The sequence below is a fragment of the Pongo pygmaeus genome, chromosome 19, assembly GCF_028885625.2.
Source record: "Pongo pygmaeus isolate AG05252 chromosome 19, NHGRI_mPonPyg2-v2.0_pri, whole genome shotgun sequence".
Lineage (NCBI taxonomy): Eukaryota > Metazoa > Chordata > Mammalia > Primates > Hominidae > Pongo > Pongo pygmaeus.
This window is the reverse complement of record NC_072392.2, coordinates 94,640,606-94,656,469: the sequence shown is the minus strand read 5'-3', so window position 1 is coordinate 94,656,469 and position 15,864 is coordinate 94,640,606. Positions and strand designations below refer to the sequence as shown.

Sequence of the window (15,864 nt, the reverse complement as noted above, 5' to 3'; positions counted from 1 at the left end):
ATGAATGAGAGTCTGGACCAGGAGCTGCAGGACGAGCTAGTTGCTTTTGCTGTGTTGTTGGGGGTCAGCCTCAAGATTGCAGCTCAGAGAAGCAGCATGTGCCTTGGGAGTCAGGCAGCCGTGGAGGAGAGTGCTCCTGGCAGGAGAGGCCCCCAGTGAGCTTCCCCGGCTCCTGAACGCCTGCTCTGAGTGGCCCCCAGCAGAGCTTCGGGGAGCTCAAATGGGGCAGAACAGAAGTGCCCAGCCTCCTGCCACTGGCATTGCCCTCTGCCCTGGCATTGTCCCTCAGCCGTCACTTACCATTTGATTGCTTTCCTACTTGATGCATCCAGAGGCTGGTCCGCAGACCCACCTTCTCCGCCATTGTTCGGGTCTCAGCACCTGCGTCTCCAGAGCACCTTCAGGGCTTCTCAGCTGTGGCACTGCGGGTGTGTTGGCCATGCCATTCTTTGCTGAGGGATGTCCTGTGCATTGTAAGATGCTCAGCATTCTGGCCTCTGCCCACTAGATACCAGAACCCCCACCACCCTTTATGACCACCGAAAGTGTCTCCAGACATTGCCAAATGTCCTTTGAGGAGCAAAATTACCCCTAGGTGAGAACCACTGGGCTAACCAGCCTCCGTGCTCCCTCTCTCAGCACGTTCCCTGCCCAAAAATCAGGTGATCTTTTGGATATCACCATCAGGCAGGGCTCTGAGTGGAGGCCTTCAGGGGCTTCCATCTTACTCATGATAGAATCTCAAGCCCTCCCTGTGGCTCTCTAAGGCCTGAATAACTGGGCAGCATGCCTTCTGCCTTCTTGAAGCCCTGCCAGCCTGTGCCGGTCACCCAGCCCAGCACCTTGACAGCTACTCTTCCCTGCTTGGTAAGCTCACTCCCCATCTCATCCCGATCTCTGGTTCAGCATCACCTCGGAGGGGCCTTTCCTGACCACACATTTAAAATTCCTCACTGTGCTCTCCCTCTGCTGGCCCCCAGGTGGCCTAGTTTTTCTTCATGGCACTTGGTGCCACCTTCTCTGCGTCTGTCTACGTCCCCCCTGCAGGAGAATGGACGCTTAGCATGTGCCAGAATCCCTCTCCTCGGAGGGCAGCTGTGTTGTTTGCTGCTCCTGTTTCCAGAGGAGGCACAGAGGATGTCGGTCCTGGGTTCCACTGGGCAGCCCCACTGTCGTGTCACATGTGTGCAAAGTAGTGTGTTTGCCAGGGGCGGTGGCTCACGCCTGTAATCTCAGCACTTTGGGAGGCTGAGGAGGGCAGATCATGAGGTCAGGAGTTGGAGACCAGCCTGACCAACATTGTGAAACTCCATCTCTACTAGAAATACAAAAATTAGCCGGGCATGGTTGTGCATGCCTGTAATCCCACTACTCAGGAGGCTGAGGCAGGAGAATCGCTTGAACCCCAGAGGCGGAGGTTGCAGTGAGCCGAGGTCGTGCCACTGCACTCCAACCTGGGCGACAAAGCGAGACTCTGTCTCAAAAAAAAAAGTAGTGTGTGTTCATTTTAAACCAGCCACCACCCCTTCTGGCTTAGAGACACTGTTAGCATTTTGGCATCTTGTCCTTTTTCTGTTCAGAAACCTTTGATAGTTACAACTCTCTAAGAAATAGACAACAGGCCGGGCACGGTGGCTCACGCCTGTAATCCCAGCACTTTGGGAGGCCGAGGCGGGCAGATCACGAGGTCAGGAGATCGAGAGCATCGTGGCTAACATGGTGAAACCCCATCTCTACTAAAAATACACAAAATGAGCCCAGTGTGGTGGCGGGTGCCTGTAGTCCCAGCTACTCAGGAGGCTGAGGCAGGAGAATGGCGTGAACCCGGGAGGCGGAGCTTGCGGTGAGCCGAGATCGCGCCACTGCACTCCAGCCTGGGCCAGAGAGTGAGACTCCATCTCAAAAAAAAAAAAGAAATGTTAGACAATAAATAGCTCACCAACTCTGAGGTTGTTTAGAATTTCAGAGCCCATGAGGACAGTTGAAATCTCTTCACCCCCGACCCCAGATCCCCTCCTAGTAACAATTTTTTTTTAAACTACAAGCAGGGCACCCCTTAACAGTAGGGATTGGGTTTATTCCAAGGTTTAGTTTTGTTCACAAATCTGGTGTTTTCCCAGAGTGGGCACAGTGCCCTCTAGTGTTCACCTGCCAGGCCGGCTGGCACCTGTCATTTGCTCTTTGGAGCAAGAAGGGGAAGTGGAGGGCAAACTGCGCCTAGCAGGCATCCTCAGTCAGTGGCTACCACTGCTGCCTTCCACTTGCCTCAGAAATGAAGAGAGTTTTTATTTCTTTCATAAGCAGAAGAATCACTGTCTTTAAATGTGTAGACCTGCCAGAAGTCTTTTCCTGTCTCTGTAGCTCTGGGGAGAGATGAGCTTTTTATGTGGTTAAGAGAATGGACTCTGGAGCCAAACTGCCTGCGTTCAGGTCCCAGCTCCACTACTTGTGACATTGAATGAGTTGCTTATTTTCTCTTGGTCTCAGTTTGCGTATCTGCAAAATGAGCGTGGCAGTGATGTGCTTCATGGGTTGTGGAGCACCTCATGGGTGAAGGCAGTGAAGCGCTTGGAGAACTGTCTGCCAGGTAGGAAGCACCTAGTTAGCATGAGGTGAAAAACTCCAGAGCTCTTGCATTCGCCAGGAGCACGGCGGTTCCTTCCTGACGGGGGCACTGAAAGGCTTTGTGAAGCAGGTTGTGCACATGGGGGCAGGGAGAGGAGAACATTTGGAAGTAACTGTTCAGTGGAGTGGCTCACAGATGGGAGGGTATGGGCTTATTTGGAGAAAGCCAGTGTCCAGTATGGGTGGGGTATAGGAAGTTAAGAAAGAAAGTCACAAGAGCCTCCCAAGTCATCCTAAGTCCTTCCACATGCCGTTGTCTTGGGTTCTAATTCCCAGTGGAAGGGAGTGTAGCCACCATGTTACCCTCCCCCTGCCCCTTGTTGCTCCCACTCTGCTCCCAGCACCATCAGGTCTTTGGAGAAATGTAACTCCTTGTCATAGAAAGGTCAGAAGAACCCCTGGAGGCAGCGTCCTGGTGGGGTGGAGCTGCTGTTGTCTGGAGACCCCACGGGAATAATGGCATTTGCTGCCAGCCTCCCTCTCCTGGGAGCACTGGGCACTGCCTGCCCTGTCAGCCTCTGGCCTTGCCATGATGCCAGCTTTCACCAGCTGTTTTCTTCTGCTTCAGTCTCAGAGTTGACACCTCGGTTTCCCCTGCACTCCAAAGGGTGCTGTTAGGCTGAACAGGGTGTTCCATCAGTGACGGCAGTGATTTAGGTCTGTGTCTGCGCTGTTCTCGCCTCCTTTCCTGGCTGCTCTCTCAGGGACCCCCAAGTGGTGGAGGCAGCCCTCCTGCCACACATAGTGCAGTCCCCCTTGCATTGGATTCTCCTGTCCTGCAGCTTCTGGCTTCTCTGGGAGCAATCGTGGCTTTTTGAAGTCTAAAATGGGAGCAGGGGATTAAGATAGGGTGGGGCAGCACAAAAAAATACCATATCTCAGAGTGGAGATTTGGGCACAGAGGGTTACAGCACAGAATATTCTTTGATTTAGAAAAGTGGCACCGTCACGCCAGCATGCCCCTCCAGCCTCCTGGGGTCTTGGAGCAGAGACAAGGAGAGCCTGACCTTTCAGGGGTCTTCACCCTGTAGCTCACAGGGCCAGTGATCACAGCTGCCGACCTTGCCGAGCACCTACTCTGTACCGTGCACCATGTGCCACCTGTGGTCCTCTGCCTTGGTGACTCCACCTCAGCTATGCTGAGACGGCTGCCATCATCTCTCCTTCCCGGCAGGAGTGGTTTGCCTGACATCGTGTCTGACTCAAGAACCCTGCGTTTAAGGACTGGGCTCGTTGTCATTTGAAACTTGGGCTCATACCTGGATGCACTGGCTCACGCCTGTAATCCCAGCACTTTGGGAGGCTGAGGTGGGCAGATCACAAGGTCAGGAGTTCGAGACCAGCCTGGCCAACATGGTGAAGCCCCATCTCTACTAAAAATACAAAAATTAGCGAGGTGTGGTGGCACATACCTGTAGTCTCACCTACTCGGGAGGCTGAGACGGGAGAATTGCTTGAACCTGGGAGGCGAAGGTTGCAGTGAGCCGAGACTGCGCCATTGCATTCCAGTCTGGGCAACACAGTGAGACTCCATCTCAAATCTCAAAAAAAAAAAAAAAAGCAACTTGGGCTCATGAGTTCCCATGGGACTCTCTGCACTGCTGTTGGTGGTGGGGTTCATTGCTTTTTTTTGCTTTTTTTTCTGAGTCACGTTCTTCTACTAGCAGAGTTTGTTTTAGTTGTCATTGCCAGCATTTAAGTGACCTTGAGCAAGTGTCTTCCTTTTTCAGCGACTCAGTTCTCCTTTCTTGGTGGTGACCTCTCAGTGCCCCCAGGTCAAGAGAGGCCGCCATGGAGGAGTGTGTGGTTGGCTGTTTGAGGAAACAGCTCTCCAGCCATGTGGTTTGGGGTCTTGGAGGTGGACACACACAGAGACCTGTCCATGATTATGACCCAGTGAAGAACCATAGAGGAGCTGCCCCAGGTTTGAGGAACCAGCTAAAAAAGACGCAGCCTGGCCTGATGGGAGCATCTCCTGCCTGGGCTTTTGGGAGATGGAGCAGCAGGAGGCAGCGGCCGCTGCCAGCTGTGCGTAAAGGGACAATCAGGTGCTCGTGCAGTTGGCCGGGCTCCAAGAGCCAACCATCCTGAGAGTTACTTAGCAGCCTGCAGGGCTCCAAGCGCAGCAGATAAGGCGCAGGCCGCAGCTGGTCAGGAGGATAACCCAGATTAGAACGTGGTGTCTGGTGATAGCCAGGCTTCAGGGTGACCCACCGCAGCCCGGTGTCCTGCTCCTCCCCCAGCCCACTCTCCCTCAGCACTGATCAGCTAGGGCAGGCACTCGCAGAGGGCAGAAAAAAGATTGAACGCAAAGCAAATGTTTTGCTCTCTGTAGAACGGGCTGTTAAATCCTTCATTAAAGTGCAGCCTTATGTGATCTGTCATTGAGCTGCACTGTTCAGTGTGAGGAAGGCTACCTCCAGCGAGCCGAGTGCCTCTGGTGGGCAAGACAGTGACCACAGGGGCCCCAGGAGGCCTGTGGGCGTGACACGCTCCGCCTGTGGGTCTGGGCGCTGGTCGGAGGCGTGTGCGGTCTGTGAAGATGCTGCTAGCCAAACGCTTAGGATTTGTGCACTTAGCAGTGTGGATGTGCCACTTAAGAAGAAGTTGGAAGAAGACTGTGTTCTGTGGTGGCTTCAGAGCCCATTCTCTCACACCTGTATTTTCTTCTACAGCTGAAACTAGAGGACCGTTCTGTGGTGCCCCGAGACGTGGTCCGGCACATGCGATCCACCGTGAGTCCTGCGTCCCCACCCCAGCCCCGGGCCTGGGGGCAGCCACCTTAGGGACTTGAGTCTGCCCACCTCGCACTCTGTATGTGGAAGAGCTGGCCGGCTCTGCAGGGGGTGCACTGGGGTTGCCTGGGCTGGGTCTCCCGTGGTGACCAGGGCTGCTGCACCACGGGACTTGCATGTCTCCTCCCTCCCCCAGGACAGTCAGTGTGGCACAGTGATCGACGTCAACATCGACTGTGCCGTCAAGCTCATCGGCACCAACTGCATCATCTATCCCGTCAACAGCAAGGACCTGCAGCACATCTGGGTGAGCCAGCCCTGTCTTCTCATCATCCTTTCTGGGCCCTCTGGTTCTCTTGGCGGCACGACCTCTGGGCTACAGCCTCCTCCGTGTTCTTGCCAAGCACAGCCTTCCTGGGTCAGAAGGCGGAGCACAGCAGCCAGCTGGCTCCTGTAGCCTTGTTTTCACTGCTTTCAAGTAAGCCATTTAGACATGAGGTCAGGACGTGCCCTTCCCCAACCCCAGCATAGGCTGCCAGTGTGGTTATCTTTAAGTGTTTTCCTTTCTCCTCTAGTATTTCTTTAAAACAATAAATTATTGGAAATAATTTATTTTTTTTAACGACTTCAAACTTACCAAAAGTTGTCAATTCCTGTGTGCCTCTCATCCAGGTTCCTCAGCTGTTAAGATTTCACTTCGTTTGCTCCCTCACCTTCCCTCCCTCCTTCTCTCCGAGATCCCCCTCCAGTCTTTTTTCTTCCCAAAACATTTGAGAGCAAGCTACAGATGTGATGCCCTGTCACCCACCCCGGAATACACACACCTCTTGTGTATTTTCCAAAAATAAGGACAGCCTCCTGTGTAACCACCATATAACCCCCAGACTGGGAAATCAACGTTGATAATTACTGATATTACCACATGATAAAATCAACGTTGATATTACCACATGATAATTACTGTCCAGTCCACACACCACATGCAGTTGTCCCAACACTACTCTTTTCTTCTTTGCGGATCCAGGACCCAATTCAGGAACACATCTTGCATTGAGTTGTCATCTCTTCATTTTCTCTCCAATCTGGAATCATTTCCCAGCCTTTCTTTGTCTTCCATGCCCTGAACAGTGATACATTCAGTAATTTGACCCTCAGCCTGGGTCTTTCTGGTGTTGCCTCATGCCCACGTGTTCTTGGCAGGCCCGCCGCAGAGCTCTGCCCTGGTTCATGGTACCCCATAGCCAAAGTGCTGGCGTTGTTCACTTGTACCCCTGGTCATGTTGGTGTCCACCAGGTCTCTCCACCATAAACTCACCATTTACCCCCTTTAAGTGATTGTATTTTGTGGGAACATAGTCCCAGATTATGTCTATAACCTGTCATTTGTCAAACTGAAATCCACCAGCTTTGGCCTCCATTCACAGTTTCGCCTGCACCAGCCATTGCTCTGATGTTGCTAAATGGTGGTTTTATGATTCCCTTGTTCCCCCTCATTTCTTTTAGCTGGCATTCTGCTCTGTAGAAGAGCTTTATCTTCTGCCCTATTTATGTATTCTTTTTTTTTTATCAGTATGGACTTAGAGATTTCTGTTTTATTCATTGATTATAATTAATTACTACTATTATCTGTTCTGTTGCTTAGATGGTCCCAGATTTAGCCAGTGGGAACCCCTTCAAGCTGGCTTTCATGTCCTTCTCACATGGCCCTTTCTGTTGGTTTTTTAAGCACTTTCTTTCTTTCTTTCTGGCATGAGATGTGCCAGGCTCATCTTGTACTTTTTGTGATCCAGCCCCAGAATCTACCATTTCTCCAAGAAGCCTCATTGCTTTCAGAGAATGGTATTTCTAAAACCCAAGATCTGGATGCTAGATGTGCTAATTGCTACTTGGCTCTTTTGGGACACACTAGGAAATACACATGTATTACATGTATACACACATCTAAATATGTCACTACCTGCTCTACGTGTATATTAAAATATATGAGTTCAGGCAGAGTTCACAGGCGCAGTGGTTCACCCCTGTAATCCCAACACTTTGAGAGGCTGAGGCAGATGGATCACTTGAGCTCAAGAGTTTAAGACCAGCCTGGGCAACATGGTGAAACCCCATCTCAACCAAAAAAATACGAAAAAATTGGCCAGGCACGGTGATGCATGCCTGTAGTCCCAGCTACTCAGAAGACTGAGGTGGGAGAGTTGCTTGAGCCCAAAGATGGAGGTTGCATTAAGCCAAGATCCCACCATTGCATTCCAGCCTGGGCAATAGAGCAAGACCCTGTCTCTAAAAAATAAATAATAAAGTAAAATAAAATATATGAGTTCATCCTGATACATCCACTTCCACCTAAACACCTCAGACTCCTCTTCCTTCTCCTCCTTCCTGCTCCCTTTCTGTTAGTAAACACCTGGGCACCTTCTCCAGCAATGAGAGACTTGGCTCTGAATATCCTTGATGTGTTAACGTATTTACTCAGAGCACTGTCCATGTAGCCACCCCCCAATGGTGTGGCTGTCTCCTCTGCCTGCCGCCTCCGCAGCCTCCTTGCCAGGTGTCCTGTGTCCATGGATGTCCTGTGTCCATGGATGCCATCAGGCCTCTCTGCCCCTGCATCACCCACCCCGTTCCCTCCAGGCAGCCCCACCACCACCACCACTTCCTCTTCACTGGGAAGAGCAGCTGGGATGCAGCCTAGAACTTGTAGGGAGGGCCTGCTGCAGCAGCTATTTAGGGCTAGTAGCCAACCGGTCCAGTCAATGAGCTGTCTAGATCCTCCCCCGTCCTGTCTTCGGTAGGGCATAGAGGAATCTGTGCCCTGGACATGAACGTTGTCTGCTGTGTCTCACTGCCCCTGCCCCCGCCCCCTTGGTCTGCAGCCCTTCATGTATGGGGACTACATTGCCTATGACTGCTGGCTGGGGAAGGTCTACGACTTGAAGAACCAGATCATCCTGAAGCTATCCAACGGTGCCAGGTAGGGTCTCACCACCAGAGAGCCATTGGCTTGGGAAGGACAGCCTCTTGGAAAGAGGGGAGGAGGGGGATGTTTCCTCCTGGAGACAGTGATGACAGGTTTGATCAAGGGCAGTGACAGATGTTACAGGCATCCAGGGCCTGCAAATCAGGGCCTAACCCTGTACCGTTCTCCTTATCTGCCATGGCCTAATTCTGTTGCTCAGTTTCTGATCTGTCCTGGCATAGGGAGAAATGTTTTCATTGAGGATATCTGCTAGAGGCTGATGCTTTACTTGAGGCACTGTGATGGTGCTGAGCAAGCACTCCAGTGGCACTTGGGATCTTGTTCATTGTGGGAGAGTTTCTTGTACTACCTCGAGCTGAGTTGATGGTAGAAGACGAATTGTGCTATTTAGGGCACGTGGGCGCATTGGCGTCTCAGGATCGCAACTTTTTGGTACTCACCGTGTCCCCTGGTGGAGACCAAACCTCTGTTCTCTGTTTTAGGTGCTCCATGAACACGGAAGATGGCGCCAAGCTCTACGACGTCTGCCCACACGTCAGCGACTCGGTAGTGTGCTCCATCCAGGCCGGCACCTTTCTCTGATTGCTCAGTCCTCTGGAAGGAGGACTTCTTAGCAAAGAGCTTGTAGCTGGACCCAGCTAAACAGAGCGGTTTCCTAGAAAAGGGGCGGGTGCGCACCAGAGGGTCTAAAAGTTTGAGTATAGGCAGAAAGTATTAGAACCTTTTTTTTTTTTTTTTTTTTTTTTTTTTTGTGACAGAGTCTCACTCTGTCACCCAGGCTGGAGTGCAATGGTGCGATCTCGGCTCACTGCAGCCTCCGCTTCCCGGGTTCAAGCGATTCTTTGGCCTCAGCCTCCCGAGTAGCTGGGATTACAGGCATGTGTCACCACGCCCGTCTAATTTTTGTCTTTTTAGTGGAGATGAGGTTTCACCATGTTGGCCAGGCTGGTCTCAAACTCTTGACCTCAGGTGATCTGCCCACAGCCTCCCAAAGTGCTGGGATTACAGGCATGAGCCACCGTGCCCGGCAGTATTAGAACTTTTATTTGCATTTTTGTTAGCTTTTTTTTCTCATCCTTTAAGGTTCCACTTTGTCTCTCTCAGTACAGGATGATGTATTAGTTACAATAGTACATGGACACACACAGCAAACAAGTAGATATACAGCAGGCGCGTGAGCAAACAGGTTTCAGGACCACTGCTCTCTGGAGTCTTATTCCTCAGAGTGTGAGCCCTTGACCAAGGAGCATGGAATGAATCACCTATGTTTGAACAAGGGTGCCAGATGACCTCTACGGACCTGGGGTTTGGGAAGTGCAGATCTGGAGCCACAGGACTTGTTTTAGGGCGTGTGGGGCCTGTGTGTGAGTGGGCTTCTGCAGGTGGGCAGCCAGTGGGCACAGGCATGGAGAGCACAGTCACCCAAGGAGACACCGCTCACGGGGACTTTGCTCTGGCCCCACATCCCGCAGGGTCTCTTCTTCGATGATTCCTACGGCTTCTACCCAGGCCAGGTGCTCATTGGCCCTGCCAAGATCTTCTCCAGCGTCCAATGGCTGTCAGGTGTCAAGCCCGTGCTCAGCACCAAGAGCAAGTTCCGAGTGGTGGTGGAAGAGGTGGGTCCAGGCCCAGGGGTAGGAGACGGAGTCCTTGACCTCCACACCCTGGGGTTGAGCTGCTGCCCCTTTCCTGCCTGCTCTGAGGGTTGAGCCCCGCTCTTCGGCATCTGGACCCTGTTGATCTCAAAGGGCTTTGAGGATAAAGGGAATCTAGGCTCTGGTCATAGTGACCAAAAGACAGATGTCCCCCAGCCCAGCCTGTACAGGCTGAGCAAGGTGGGAGGGTGGCAAGTGGCAGTTCCAGTGGCCCCTGGCTGGTATGAGCAGTGACACTGGTCCTGGGCATTGGGTGGGGGCCATGGTTACGGTTGGGGCCTGCTCTGATGTGTCTGTACTTGGTGCTGCACTAGGAAGATCAGTTTCCTGCTCTGGAGGTCGAGTGGGCTTTGGGCAGCTGGATAGAGTGCTGTCAGAGCCTGCCCTGACTGGCGTGTCCCACCTGCCATCCCCAGGTGCAGGTTGTAGAGTTGAAAGTTACATGGATTACCAAGAGTTTCTGTCCAGGGGGCACAGACAGCGTCAGCCCCCCACCCTCTGTCATCACCCAGGAAAACCTAGGCAGGTAAGCATGCCCTTACTGCCAGCAACCCAGGGGCACACGTGGGACAGGGCTCTGGGCCCTGGCCATGTGCCTGGGGAGGCTCAAGAATACTGCTGGCCTCCCAGGAGTCCAGTCCAGCTCACCCCCGCTTCTTCCCCAACCAGGGTGAAGCGTCTCGGATGCTTTGACCATGCTCAGCGGCAGCTTGGGGAGCGCTGTCTGTATGTCTTCCCAGCCAAGGTAGAGCCAGCCAAGATTGCCTGGGAATGTCCAGAAAAAAACTGCGCCCAGGGGGAGGGCTCTATGGCCAAGAAGGTATGTCCTTGGGGTTGGGGGTTGGTGGGCATTTGAGGAACTGGCCTTGAGCCATTTCCATGGCCAAGAAGGACAGTCTGTGCTTTAGGCCTTGGGGGGCAGCCCTGATGACCCTTGCCAGCTACTCAGGTGTATACAGCTGTCATCCCCCCAGCCTGAGATGCCAAGGGCCAGGCCTGCCCAGGTGCACCTCACAGCCCTGTCCTCTCTGCTCCGCCCTTGCAGGTGAAGCGCCTGTTGAAGAAGCAGGTTGTGCGGATCATGTCGTGCTCCCCAGACACCCAGTGTTCCCGGGACCATTCCATGGAAGACCCAGACAAGAAGGGGGAATCCAAAGCCAAGAGTGAAGCAGAGTCCGCCAGTCCCGAGGAGACGCCCGATGGCTCTGCCAGTCCAGTGGAGATGCAGGATGAGGGTGCAGAGGAGCCCCACGAGGCAGGAGAGCAGCTGCCCCCATTCCTGCTAAAAGAAGGCAGAGATGAGAGGCTGCACTCGGCAGAGCAGGACGCAGATGATGAGGCTGCTGACGACACGGACGACACCAGCTCAGTGACCTCCTCTGCCAGCTCCACCACTTCCTCCCAGAGCGGCAGCGGCACGAGTCGCAAAAAGAGCATCCCCTTGTCCATCAAGAACTTAAAGCGCAAACACAAGAGGAAGAAGAATAAAATCACTCGAGACTTCAAGCCAGGGGACAGGTAAACTCAGAGTTGTGCCCCTCCCCAACGGCGTCAGCGTGAAGCCAGGCAGAGTGTGCGTCCGCTCGGTGAGCGTGCCTCCGCTTGCACACACACCTCTGCATGCCTTGTGGCTCAGGGGCGCCCACCCGAGACAACGTAGGTGCCTGGGGTAGGCCCTGGTGGAAAGCAGAGACTGAGGAGTGGTGCAGAGGGTGGGATGGTGGTGGCCTTAAGCTTGGCCTTCTGGAACCACATTTGCCTGAGCGCTCCCAGGTGGATCCTGTTCTCAAGAGAATGCATGGCCTTGGAACCCTGGGTGAGCTTCCTGTGCACCAGAGACTCATCCTGCCAATCTGGGATTCAGAGTTTCAGGTTACCAAGCCCACAGGGACAGGAAGGGACAGAAAGACACTCTGCCCTTTCCGCGGAGGGGGTGGGGTTTGCATGGCCTGCTGACTGGCCTGCACCCGCAGGGTGGCAGTGGAGGTGGTGACCACGATGACCTCAGCCGACGTGATGTGGCAGGATGGCTCCGTGGAATGCAACATCCGCTCCAACGACCTCTTCCCTGTGCACCACCTGGACAACAACGAGTTCTGCCCCGGAGACTTCGTGGTAGATAAGCGAGGTAGTGCCAGCTCCAGAAGGGCAGCCAGCAGGGTGGTCGCCAATGAGGGCCCGGGTTGGGGCTTGTGGAGAATAGGCAGTGGATCTGGGGTCAGAGCTAAAATGAGGTCCAGAAGGGGACTGCCCTCATGAAGGGGTCTCACCACTTCCAAGACGGGGGAAGGTCAGGGTTCTGCACTCTGCACTGGCTTGAGATGTGGGCTCCTTAGCTGGGGTCGCTTAGCTAGTCACGTCCCTTCCTCTGGTTCCCTAGTCCAGAGCTGTCCAGACCCTGCTGTCTACGGTGTGGTACAGTCTGGGGACCACATCGGCCGTACCTGCATGGTGAAGTGGTTCAAGCTGCGGCCGAGTGGGGACGACGTGGAGGTGTGTGCGGCCCCTACTGCTTGCTTCAGGTGGGCTCTAGGGTTGGGTGTAGGACCCCTAGCTCATGACAACCTGTCCTATGCCACAGCTGATTGGAGAAGAGGAAGATGTGAGTGTTTACGACATTGCTGACCACCCTGACTTTAGGTTCCGTACAACTGACATCGTCATCCGCATCGGCAATACTGAGGATGGGGCTTCTCACAAGGAGGATGAGGTATGCCTTCAAATTCAAGTTCTGGATGGCTGCTCACTGCCCTGTGCACCAGCTGCAGTCCCTGATGCTGCCACCAGGTGGCTCTAGGAGACAAGACCTGAAAGTCCTCTGGGCTCAGTGTCCCCAGGAGGGCAGCTGCCCCAGCGTCAAGCTGCCGCTCAGCCCTAGCAGCTGCAGAAGGACTTGTTTCCCTGCCTCCCTTCTGGGGTCAGGCTTCTTGAGCTGCCACTGGTTACATTTACCAGAGGAGCTAAGTTCCTTGTCACAAGCCAGGTGGGCATGATGTCAGTCACTGCAGAGCACAGGAGGGGCTGGGGAGCTGGAGCTTGAGCTGGGCCCCCTGACTTTGTCCCCTTTGCCCAGCAGCCATCGGTGGGCCAGGTGGCCCGTGTGGACGTCAGCAGCAAGGTGGAGGTGGTGTGGGCTGACAACTCAAAGACCATCATCCTGCCCCAGGTGAGGCTCTGGCAAGACCCCCCTGCTGGGCTTGTGACTATGGCAGCTTGGGCCGGGGGCCACAGTCGTGTAGCCAGAAGACGGGCTCTCAGGTCTTCCTGGTGAGATCTCAGCGAAAGCGTGAGGGGAAAGGCAGGCATTCCACACAGCCCTTGGTGCAGGCCTGCAGTTGGCCCACCAGCATCGCTTCTCCCAGCAGTCTCTTCACGTCCATCTCTGGGTGCATGTAGACTTTCACAAACCTCTAGGATTTTCCTGGATTGTCAGCTCACTATGCTACGAAGAATGCAAGTTCCCTCCTAAAAGGAGATGGAGACTTTCCTACCACCCTTTCTAGAAAGCTCTAACAGAGAAGGAGAGAAAGGAGAGAGCTGGCCCAGTTCTAGCCCCAGCTGCTGGGTCCTGAGCAGAAGGGCTACACGGGCTCTCCTTCCCTTGCCTCCTGGTTGGAGCCACACAGCCCAGCTCTCCTCTCCTGGTCCACACAGCGGGCAGGAGTGGGGGCGGGAATGGCTTGCCCCATCACCTTAACGGCCATTCCAGGGAAGGCAGCAGGATATGTCGGCCCTTCCACATGTCCCCTCCTGTCATATGTTCCCAGCTCCCAGTGCAGCCCCACACAGGCCTCCTTGACGGCATCATCAGCTGACCCTGCGCTTTTCAGGTGTGGGACTGGGCCTGCCAAGGTCCCCTACCACCTTGGACAGATGCTGACCAAGTGCACAGACAGGAGGGGAGGCTGGAACAGACCACTGGCTGGGGCTTTGGGTCCAGCTGGGGGGTGGGACAGGTGAAGGGCCTCTCCCAGAGACCTAGGGACTGCAAAAGCCAGAGCACAGGTCAGGGAAAGGGTGGAATGAGGTTGCCAAGGCCTCATGAGCCCAGTCCCCATCAGCTGTGCGGATCAGGGATCCCCAGAGCTCCTCCTTAGTGGTGGGGAGGTGACTTCCTGTCTGCTTACCCTGGCACTTCCCTTCTGCCCCCAGCACTTGTACAACATCGAGTCTGAGATTGAGGAGTCAGACTACGATTCAGTAGAAGGCAGCACCAGCGGGGCATCCTCGGATGAATGGGAAGATGATAGTGACAGCTGGGAGACGGACAATGGGCTGGTGGAAGACGAGCACCCCAAGATAGAGGAGCCCCCCATCCCGCCCCTGGAGCAGCCGGTGGCCCCTGAGGAGGACAAGGGAGTGGTGATCAGTGAAGAGGCAGCCACAGCTGCCGTCCAGGGGGCTGTGGCCATGGCTGCCCCCATGGCCGGGCTGATGGAGAAGGCTGGCAAGGACGGGCCACCCAAGAGCTTCCGGGAATTGAAAGAGGCCATCAAGATCCTGGAGAGCCTCAAGAACATGACCGTGGAGCAGCTGCTGACGGGCTCGCCCACCTCTCCCACTGTGGAGCCTGAGAAGCCAACTCGGGAGAAGAAGTTTCTGGATGACATCAAGAAGCTCCAGGAAAACCTCAAGAAGACCCTGGACAATGTGGCCATTGCAGAGGAGGAGAAGATGGAGGCAGTGCCCGACGTAGAGCGCAAGGAGGACAAGCCCGAGGGGCAGTCGCCTGTGAAGGCCGAGTGGCCCAGCGAAACCCCGGTGCTCTGCCAGCAGTGTGGCGGCAAGCCTGGCGTCACCTTCACCAGCGCCAAGGGCGAGGTCTTCTCCGTACTGGAGTTTGCACCCTGTGAGTCAGCCCTTGCCCGGTCTTCGCCTTCCCCCGCCTTCTCGGGGCTCCTGTTTGTGTCACCAGATCTGGGTGCAGGGTGGTGAGTCCCCTTGCCGGACCCTAGCTACTGCCCCAGGGCAAACCATTTCCCTGTGTGGTCACAGTGCTGAGGCCAGCAGCGGCAAGTGGGAAGTCTGTGGGTGTGCTCACCTGTCCAGCCAGGTTTGCAGATGGAGCTTCAGGGCCTCTCCATGAGGGACTGACTGTTCTCTTTCCCCCTCTAGCAAATCATTCTTTTAAGAAAATTGAGTTCCAGCCTCCAGAAGCCAAGAAGTTCTTCAGCACAGTGCGGAAGGAGATGGCGCTGCTGGCTACCTCACTGCCTGAGGGCATCATGGTCAAGACTTTTGAAGATAGAATGGCAAGTAGGCTTGGCATGGGCAGGTGCAGATATGCTGGGTGGGCACCCAGTGCCCAAGAGGCCACCAACCTTGAGTCCCCAAACCTCCGGGGCTGACTGGCACGTGCGAGGACACTCACCTACCCACCTTTTACAGGTGCGGTCACAGGCTCAGTCAGGTGAGGGCTGACTCAGCTGTGTGTCCAGGCCAGATGGTTATTTCCTCCCTCCTTTAAAAAATTACTTTGAGGCCGGGCGCGGTGGCTCACGCCTGTAATCCCAGCACTTTGGGAGGCCGAGGTGGGTGGATCACGAGGTCAGGAGATCGAGACCATCCTGGCTAACACAGTGAAACCCCGTCTCCACTAAAAAAAAAAAAAATACTAAAAAACTCTCCGGGCATGGTGGCGGGCGCCTGTAGTCCCAGCTACTCTGGAGGCTGAGGCAGGAGAATGGCGTGAACCTGGGAGGCGGAGCTTGCAGTGAGCCCAGATCGTGCCACTGCACTCCAGCCTGGGCGACAGAGCGAGATTCTGTCTCAAAAAAAAAAAAATTACTTTGAAATAGGCCGGGTGCAGTGGCTTACGACTGTAATCCCAGTACTTTGGGAAGCCGAAGCGGGTGGATCACCTGAGGTC

At 54.5% G+C, this 15,864-nt stretch overlaps 1 protein-coding gene across 4 annotated transcripts in view; it reads left to right on the top strand.

Annotated features, from left to right (window-relative positions):
• The window catches only part of UBE2O (ubiquitin conjugating enzyme E2 O), a 63,464-nt gene that overhangs the window by 41,975 nt on the left and 5,625 nt on the right, over window positions 1-15,864 (top strand). Inside the window, exons 2-15 of one of the 4 annotated variants that reach the window (XM_063655891.1) lie at window positions 5,301-5,360; window positions 5,557-5,667; window positions 8,237-8,334; window positions 8,823-8,886; window positions 9,813-9,956; window positions 10,412-10,521; window positions 10,665-10,740; window positions 11,041-11,513; window positions 11,969-12,123; window positions 12,376-12,488; window positions 12,577-12,705; window positions 13,072-13,161; window positions 14,148-14,844; window positions 15,111-15,247. In XM_063655891.1, the coding sequence (XP_063511961.1) occupies window positions 5,301-5,360; window positions 5,557-5,667; window positions 8,237-8,334; window positions 8,823-8,886; window positions 9,813-9,956; window positions 10,412-10,521; window positions 10,665-10,740; window positions 11,041-11,513; window positions 11,969-12,123; window positions 12,376-12,488; window positions 12,577-12,705; window positions 13,072-13,161; window positions 14,148-14,844; window positions 15,111-15,247 (2,457 nt within the window). Of the gene's footprint in view, window positions 1-5,300; window positions 5,361-5,556; window positions 5,668-8,236; window positions 8,335-8,822; window positions 8,887-9,812; window positions 9,957-10,411; window positions 10,522-10,664; window positions 10,816-11,040; window positions 11,514-11,968; window positions 12,124-12,375; window positions 12,489-12,576; window positions 12,706-13,068; window positions 13,162-14,147; window positions 14,845-15,110; window positions 15,248-15,864 lie in introns of all 4 variants that reach the window. The other 3 variants (XM_054456137.2, XM_054456136.2, XM_054456135.2) reach the window with 3 other exon arrangements.